We start from the raw sequence: 9523 nt of genomic DNA, 5'->3' as shown, positions 1-9523 counted from the left end.
GCTTTACGTATGTTTCTAGCAACGAAAATGCTTCGTCACTTCGATTATTTTCGACAAAATGGTCAATTCCAGTTTTTATAAGAACCGAGCCTTTGTCATTCAAAGGGTTTTTAAAACATTCAAAGTATTCATTATTCCATTTATATTTGGCTGTAATGATACCTGTATTATTCTGGATAGTATCGTTATAAATAACATTTTAATTCATAATTGACTGGAAAACAATTGGCATATGCGATGATTCGCACCTCTCGCTGCTTACTTCAAAATCCAAATAATTTTGAAAATGGTCTCGTTGTACTATCAAATAATCTATTGTACTGCTACCGTTTTGCGAAATATATGTAAATTCGCCTTCCCGGTCTTTAGTTGACCTGCCATTTACTATTACCATATCATTATTTTTACAAAAATCTATTAGCTTCTTACCATAATTATTGACGTAGCCATCACGATTATATTTATTATTTGTAAGTGCACACCCAAGGGACGTATTTATATCTATACCAAAATATTTCTCTGGGATCTCAAGTAGTTCGTCCAAATTGCCTGTACGTGCATTACTGTCTCCAATCAAGCTTAGTTTTGCTGAAGGGTAAATATTATTAATTCTAAGTAATTCATTTTCTAGTTCGTTGAAGAAGTTATTGTTTGCGTATTTTGTATACTCCGGTTGGTTATAACACGCACCAAATATGTGCAATACGTCAGATGTTTCGACTTTTAACCAAAGAACTTCTTCCTACTCATTTTCAATGACCATTACCTTTGACAGTAACTTTTTGTTTACGTAAATCGCAACACCGCCTGGTTGTCTTCCCATTTTATTTGTTTTTAATTTACATTTATGAAAGCCCACAAAACAAGGTAAAAATTGTTTATCATAATCATCAAAGCTTAACCAATTTTCCTCAAGCATAACGATATCAAAGTTCCCTAAATAAGCTAAAATTTCTTTATCTTCTATTTTCGATTTAATACCTTCTATGTTCCAACAGCATAATTTAATGGTTGTAGGTTTTTCATTATTAAAAAATTTGATTTTGACCTTTCTTCCTCTTGCCTTTTTGAAAACATATTTGGGATCGAATTTTTTCTTGGGTTTCTTGGTTCTACTGCTGTTCGTTTTGAATGTGAAGTGTGCGGCTCTTGGTTTTCGTTTTTACTAGGCGGAACATCATCATCACTCCTGAGTCGTTTAGTTTTGTTTACAAATTCTAATTCTTCTAGGGTGTAATATTTACCGTTACAGAACAGTTTATCTCCTCTTATTGTCACATGTTCTCCTTGTTCAATTTTGGTTCGCATCCACGGACCCAACCTACGGCGCCTTTCACGCATTTCCTGTGATAAATCGTTTTTTATATGAATTGTATCATTTTTAATTAATAAGCTTTCTCCATAATTATTTCCTTCTTTTTCATACTAAGGGTTACTAATATGTTTCTTGTATAACTCAATCCTTTTACCCAGACGGAATATGTCATCAATTTCATTAGCGTCAACATTTATTTGTAGTTTTTCCTGAATTACAGTAATAAATTTTTTCTCTACGTCTTCGTCATTTTCTTCTGGTATACCAAATACAATAATATTCTTCATACGTTGCTTAGAATCTATATTCTTAAATAATTGCTTTTGATTATCAACTGTTCGTTTTAATTCAATATTTTCTTTCTTAAGTTCCATAACTTCGGTCGTAAGTTCTGTAACTTTCACATTCAGCTGTTATGTGTATCATATTTTGTTCAACTTTATCTATTTTTTGTCTAATAATTCCATTTTCGATATCAATAACTGCATGTTAGTATTTATTTCATCCAACTTTTTATCACTCATTTTCAATTTGTTTGTACAGTAGCACACACCACTTGTTTTAACCGAAAAATTTTATCTTATTAATTTGAAGTTATTAAAGATGAAAAGTAAAAAAATCAATTATATTTTAATACTTTTGATTGATTCATTCCATTGCTGTTACCAATATTTAATGTAAATTTCAACTTATTAATGAATATAACTTTAGTACAATCATCATACTTGATAGACATTAAAATTATTCCTTTGATATTTTATAAATTATTCAGTGATTTTATCAAACATCGAACATTAAACGAATTTCTTGAAGGTTTCAACCGATTGCGCTCGATATAAAATTTTGACTTTCAAAAGGTATTCTTCTTTTGAAGACAATTTTTTTTATTGACATATATTTCACGTATTGAATACAAAAATAATTAATAAATATTAAAATAAGTTAACCTTTTTTAGAAAAAAAAGATTTAAAAAAAATTTACAGAAACTATACAGTTTTTTAATCATAAGTGGAATTTCGAGGTGGTTTTCTCGCTACCCTTTTATATTCTACTTCTCTAATATTTCTACAGAGTCCAACCACAGTAACCCGCAATAATTCGACCACATTGAAACATTCCAATGACCTTGATATTGTTTTTCCATATTTGTAATATCCTGATGAAAGCGCTCCCCATGTTCATTGCTGAAAGCCCTACAATTATACGGAAAGAAGTCCAAGTGACAATGTGAACAGTGGATTTTCAAGGACATATTACAAGCCAGTTATCACTTTTTATTTCCTAAGAAGTTTTTTGCAACAAGGCGAAAATCATCCCAAGTTTTTGTTTCTGTACCGTCTAGAACCGAGTTAAAGTTATCATCTTCAAATGAATTTCTTATTTGAAGATCTACGAATATACCTTCCTTGACCTACAAATCACTTCATCTTAGAAATTTCTGATGGAGATATTGAAAAGCAGCTCCATTTTTGTTCATTGCTTTTACGAAATTTTTCGTCAGTCCTAGTTTAATGTGTAATGGCAGAAGTAACACTTTTTGGCTCCCGAAAGTTTGTCCAGGTTTAAGTGTCCAGGACCACAACTTTTTTTTATAATGCTTTTTTCTATCACGACTATCCCAAAATAAAGCAACAAAATTTCGTGTATTCTAATTGTAGTCCAAGCAGCAGAGCTACGATTTTCAAATCCCCGCAAATTTGCCATTGCAGTTTATCATATTTAATCCGCAACAGAATGCTTTTATCGATTGTTTTATTTACAGCATTATCAAGTTCATAGTCTAAGATCCCGATGTAGATCGACCTTCATCGAGATGTTAATTTAATAAAACGTATTTTATATTAAATTTAATATGCCAATAAATATATTGTATATAGATTGCCTATAAAATTTCAGTCCTAGTTCAGTATGATTAATTAATAATTAGAAATTTTTTTGTTAACATTTCACCGGTTTGACTATTAGACAAATTCCATACCAATCAAAAGTATGAAGCCCATAGAATAAGCAAACGTTAGGTTGCCTGTTCTTTTGAAGTCACAAATCTCGGGTAGCCAGGTATAAACAGGTAAATCGATTTTGCACCGGTCTGATTATTAAATTAAAGTTAAATGAAAATAAAGTTTATTTTATTACATACACGGTGGTATAAGGTTGCCTGCGAAAAATCTGTCCCGAATTCTGATTGGCGAATTTTGAAGTAAAATATTGCTGCGAGTGAATTTTTGCGACTGAGAGATGATCCCCAATGAATCCTATTGGTTTTAAATATTTATCTTAGAACCAATCGCAGTTCTCAGATTGAAGTTTCACGCATGATGAATTCGTTGCATTAAGCCATATGGAATTTACGAAAATAGTAAAATTTTTTGAGTCAATGATATCCAGCATGGTGGTATGGAGTTGGAGTGAAAGCGTTTTATTTTTTTCAAGAACTGTACGGTATCTTCTTTAGCAGAGTAATATTCATAAAAATGAGATATCCCGCATCATTCACTCTAGTGCAGTTCTTGATACCATACATACTATACTGGCTGTTAATTCTTGAACGGTGTTCATTTTTTCATCAATGATAATATCAGCAGCATCTGTTAATGTTGCAAAAATTGTTTGATATTTTTCAATTTTTTATTTTTTGAATCTGAAAAGGTTTTACTTTTCCTTTATTATAGAATTCTACCGTGTAATCACATCCTGTAAATGCATGGAAGGAGAGAAGTCTTTGGCATAATTTGATTCCTAACTTCAACGCTAAATCGGTGCAATTGATGCAATCAACAGGTTGATTATTAGTTTTTTTTTTGTTGCTGAACTGGCAAGCCAAAATTCAGATTCCCTTAGTTTGTGCATATTTCCTAAAAAAAAAAAAAACAATCAAAACGTCAGTATCAGAGACTTTAATTAAAATTCTTAAGCCAGGTTGAACAATAGTCCTTGTATCTGTCTCTTCGTGATGACATATTTATAATTAGTTTCTTCATTTTTTTTTTTACGGAATTTTCCTGAATTTGATGGTTGATGGTTGACGGTTAAAAAGTTTTTGTTTTGTTTTGTTTTATTGTTGCCAAATGGTCGTTTTGCTGAGGTTCAGCTACCAAAGATGAATTATTAGTATACAAATTGATTTAATTGCTCAAATATTCAGGGCCGTGCCTGGGTATATGGCCGCCTGCGTGCCAGTCTGTATGGCCGCCCCCAGGATAACATTAAAAAAAACTACTTTAATTTTTAATGTTTATTATTATACACAGGGCATCAAACCGGGAAAAAAATCAGTTTTTGGTTAACCGAAATCGAGAACGAAAAAAAATATTGGTTTTGTTCCCAAAACCGGTTTCTGAAAAGAAAAACCGGCTAAAAACCGGTTTTATGAGATTTATATGTTTGGATGAAATTTAAGAAAAAAAAATGCACAAAATAAACATTTTTTTATTTAAAATTTAAACAAAAATAATAACATGAAAAAAATTATGGTATTGGTTTTATAATCACAGACAAAATTATCAAACATAAAGAACAAGGAATAACCCTTAAATCTATACTAACATATTAGGATAACAAAGCTCAGTGGCCAATGGCAGATCTGGGCTGACTTGCAACTTGGGAGGTATACAAAATAGAATTAATTTACTTACTTTAATAATAACATGAAAAAAAGTAATTATGGTATTGGTATTATAATCACAGACAAAATTATCAAACATAAAGAACATAGGAATACGATAATTTAAAATCCTAGGTGTCGCTCAGTGACAATTTAAAATTATTTGATTTTAAAAAATCAAATCTTACGTATTATTTATTGATATTGAAAATAGTAAAGGTTTTTGGTTAATTAACCGGTTTCATAAAATTATTTCGGTTAGGTTACCGGTTAATTAGGGAAATCTTTCAATCTTTCAATTATCGCGATTGAAAGTGAAATTGCTGAATCTTCACGAAGCAATTATTAAATAAAGTACATATTAAAAGTTAATCCTACGGGATTTTTTACTGACAAAATCGTCAATTGCTTCGTGAATATTTAAAGATTCAGCAATTTCACTTTCAATCGCGATAATTAAAAAGATTGCTCATACGTTCTTGCGTCATGGAAGTACGTAGGTAATTTTTTATGATTTTCAATTTAGAAAAACTACGTTCTCCAGACGCAACTGATACAGGCATGGTCAATAATAGTTTTAAGCTTGTAGATACATTTGGAAATGAATTTTGTAAATTGTGTTTGTACAAATACTTTAGGAGTTCTTCGGGTTGTTTCCTATCTTTTATAATTATTTTCAATGAAATTAACTCTTCGTATAATTCTGCTCCGTTTATGTCGCACGATTCGCCATCCTTGAATTTATTATGAAAGTCGAAGCAACTTTTTTTTATGTCGTCCTCTCCTATTTCAACAAATTTATATAAAAATCCGAAAGACTGTTCGAAATTGGATAATGTTTCAAATCGGGTAGTAACAGATGAATTGGCTGTATCCAATATTACATAGAAAAAATTAATTTTGAAATTTTCTTTAGCAGTTAACTGAATATCCTCATCTCCTTCATAGTCAAATTGTTTTTGCTTATGGCGTCGACGTAGATTAATTTCAACAGGAAATTCCGGTTGTATTTCAAGTGATTCACATAATTCATCAGCAATTTTCAAATACTTTTCGAAATTTTCATCATTTCTAATACTTTGGAAAAAAATTAAAATATTATTAATAGATTCAGCACATGAAGTAAGATTCCAAGAAACGGTCTGCATCATTTTACTAATAATATTTACTTTTTCTAAGATTTCGTACCATATTACTGTGGAACAAATAAATTTGTACGATTTAATTTTCATTGCCAAACATTTAGCTTCATGTTGACCTATTGGTGTTGAACATTCTTCCGCTAGTTCTATTAGGCTGTCATAAATTTCACCTAATTCATGACGCAGTGGTCTAATCGCCTTAATCCTTGATTCCCACCGGGTTACGCTAACTTGTTTTACTGTTAACGATTTTACATGTTTTTTTAAAATTTGCCATCGAAAAGGTGATCCGGAAAAGTAATTGTATATTGCTGACACATTACTAAAAAAATCCACAGTTGAAAAAGAAACTTTCGCTGCATCATTGACGACCAAATTTAATGTATGCGCGTTGCATGGCATAAACAAAGCTCGTGGATAATTGTCCAAAATTCGTTTCTGCAATCCAATATGTTTTCCAGCCATATTTGATCCATTATCATACCCCTGGCCTCTCATATCGTTAACATTTAATTTAAGAGAGCTTAATTTTTCAATTAAAAAGTCGTAAAAAGCTTCTCCAGTACTTTTTTGAGCTGGAGAAAAACCAACGAAATTTTCTCTCACTTCTACTTCGTCATTTTGAATATGCACATATCTCAAAATTATTGTAATTTGCTCGACATGTCCCATGTCCGGCGTACAATCCAAAATTACTGAAAAATATTTGGCGTCTTTTATTGCTGACAAAATATATTTTTGAATTTGCGCTGCAAGGATACTAATTATTTCATTTTGGAAGCGATTTCCCGCATAATGTGGCATATGGTTCTTTAAAGCAACTGATTGTTGAATGCGATTTATGTGATCTGCCATAACATCATCAAATTTTCCTATCATTTCAATTGCTTTTAGAAAATTTCCATTATTGTTTTCATACAATCTGCTCGAGCTACCTCTAAACGCTAAACCCTGTACTGCCAGAAATTGTACCACAGATATCATGCGTACGACAATTTGATACCATCTTTTTTTCTCTGCGTCATAATACCGTTGCAAATTTTTATCAATTGTAGCTTTGTTTTTTAAATTTAATTCCAAATTTTTCCAATTGGTGCAATTTCCGATATGCAGCGATGTTTTTCATGACGAGATAAATTATCAGATGTGTGTTGCCAATCATTGAAGCCTTCATTAACTAATTTTATTTCTTGTTTGCCAAATAATTTACAACAGAAGCAAAATATGGAATCCGTTTTTGGAGAATAGATTAACCACTCACGATTAAATTTTTCACCATTTGGCATTTTTCTATAGAAATAAGTTGATGAAAATGATCTTTCCAATTCATTAATTGGATATGTAGATTGTTTATTTTGTATGGGTCCTTTTTCGATTAATATATCCAATATTTTAGTGGTAATTGTTAAAGGCCAGCAAGCTGGATCATTTAAATCCATACACATAGCAAAATATGCTTTATCAATTTCAGCGGTATCGGTATTGTATAGATCGATATCCTTATTATCTTCTGTTTCCATTTCGTCGGTACTACTAGTATTGTCATTAGCCTTTTCATTTTCGACAGATAATTCATTTTCATTTTTATCGCAAAACAAATCATCAATTGGATTTAATTGGCTACTACAACTACTTTCCGGTTCTGGCGATTTTACTAAAAACTTTGTTAATGAGCCAAACATTTTTTTAGCTTCATTTTGCTTTTCCTCTCGCTTTCTTTTATATTGCGCTCCAGACAATCTTTTCGTTTTCCTTTCAGACATTCGTAGGCCTTTAAAAATGTAAATGAGCAGTGATATTAAATTTTAGGGTAGACTTTCACTTTTTGGGCCCGGGAAATTTTGGCGGGTCTTTTTGGAGGGAAAAGGCCTTTTGATATGAAATTCTTAAATAAATATTAAAAAATATTTAATAATATTAAAAAAAATTAAAAAAAAAATTAAATAATAATTAAAATAAATAATAAAATAGCGCAATTTAATATTAAATTACTTAAAATCTATAATTAATGTATATTTTAATGCGCATAGGATGACACGATAAGAAAATCATTTATAAGCTTTTTAAGTAAAACATATTTTTAAACATAAATATGTCAAGATTTATTTTGAAAATGAAAACGGAGAGGAAAATTCAACCACATATAACTGTTTTCTAGTTCAATGTCAGGTAAATTTCTTCCATTTAATAACAATAACATTGCTATTATAAAAAGGAATCATAAGCTTAATTTAAAGAGTTGCTTTCGGCTACACAAGTTCAAATGCTTGATTTTCCATCGGCGGGTTGTGAGCGATTTAAACAGAGAATCTGGTATGCAAACAAACAACTTTTAATTATTATATAAATGCATTCAAAATGAGAAAGATATTCATTTTTTAGTATAAATTAAGGAAGATTTTAAGTAATTTAATATTAAATTGCACTATTTTATTATTTATTTTAATTATTATTTAATTTTTTTTTTAATTTTTTTTAATATTATTAAATATTTTTTAATATTTATTTAAGAATTTCATATCAAAAGGCCTTTTCCCTCCAAAAAGACCCGCCAAAATTTCCCGGGCCCAAAAAGTGAAAGTCTACCCAAATTTTACATTTTTTGTGTATTACCTTTTTCAGTCTTTGTCGAGTAAATAAACTTTTTATTAAATTTCACCACACGAACACACAACTAAAAGTTTTCAGGAATTAAGCAATTTATTTTTATTCGTTAAATTAAAGACTTTAATAATATCGGATCACACACAGGACACAAATAACGATTTATCCTCGCTAGTCTATAGACTAATACGACTAATAAGACGAATAAGACCGCTTACGCGACGCCGGTCAATTGAAAAAACTATTTCGGCTCGTCGCTCGTGCAATGTTCGAAAAATTCGGATTCGCTGCATGACTAGGTATATAAATACTACAACGAGTCAACGACCTAATCAGTTTTTATACATACAGTTATATGTATATAATATATACATATAACTGTATGTATAATACAGTTTTTACTTCGTATCTTAATGAAAACAAACCGATTGTATTTTTGCCCAGTAAACAACTTGTAACGATTTGGCCGCCTCTTAATTTCGGCCGCCTGCGTGCGGTGCACGCAATGAACGCCCGTCAGGCACGGCCCTGCAAATATTACAAGGACCACTTGGCATAATTGGGATGGTTTAACGCAAAAAATATATCAGATATGTTGAAAATTAAGTCCAAGTACAATTCAAAGTTACTGGTGCGCATACTTCTGGAAAACCGATGGTATAAATTTAGTAACTCACAGTATTGGTAATAAAATTGAGCAGTTTTCCCATTTTCTCCTATCAAAGTCCGATTGCTGAATTCTTTTTAAACCATTCAAAATACGACTCAATAAATCTGGTAACTCAATTATTTCGTTGACGTCATACAAAGTCTGATTTGATGCATTCTGCATTTGCGTTTGCAGCAGTTCACCCATC

The 9523-nt window shown here is 30.8% G+C and overlaps 2 protein-coding genes across 2 annotated transcripts; both read right to left on the bottom strand.

Moving 5' to 3' along the window:
• Positions 1–742: 742 nt before the first annotated feature.
• Positions 743–6941, bottom strand: LOC123302872 (zinc finger MYM-type protein 1-like). The gene is made up of 3 exons (XM_044885965.1): positions 6090–6941; positions 1470–1725; positions 743–981 (listed from the first exon to the last, which is right to left on the bottom strand). The coding sequence occupies exons 1-3, from the start codon at positions 6939–6941 to the stop codon at positions 743–745; spliced, it is 1347 nt and encodes a 448-aa protein (XP_044741900.1).
• Positions 6942–7132: 191 nt separating this feature from the next.
• LOC123302870 (zinc finger MYM-type protein 5-like) lies at positions 7133–7744 on the bottom strand. Its single transcript, XM_044885964.1, has one exon. It carries the CDS (start codon positions 7742–7744, stop codon positions 7133–7135), a length of 612 nt encoding a protein of 203 aa, XP_044741899.1.
• Positions 7745–9523: the final 1779 nt, after the last annotated feature.

The sequence above is a fragment of the Chrysoperla carnea genome, chromosome X, assembly GCF_905475395.1.
Source record: "Chrysoperla carnea chromosome X, inChrCarn1.1, whole genome shotgun sequence".
In the NCBI taxonomy this organism is placed as follows: Eukaryota; Metazoa; Arthropoda; class Insecta; order Neuroptera; family Chrysopidae; genus Chrysoperla; species Chrysoperla carnea.
This window is presented reverse-complemented; position numbering and strand designations above follow the sequence as displayed.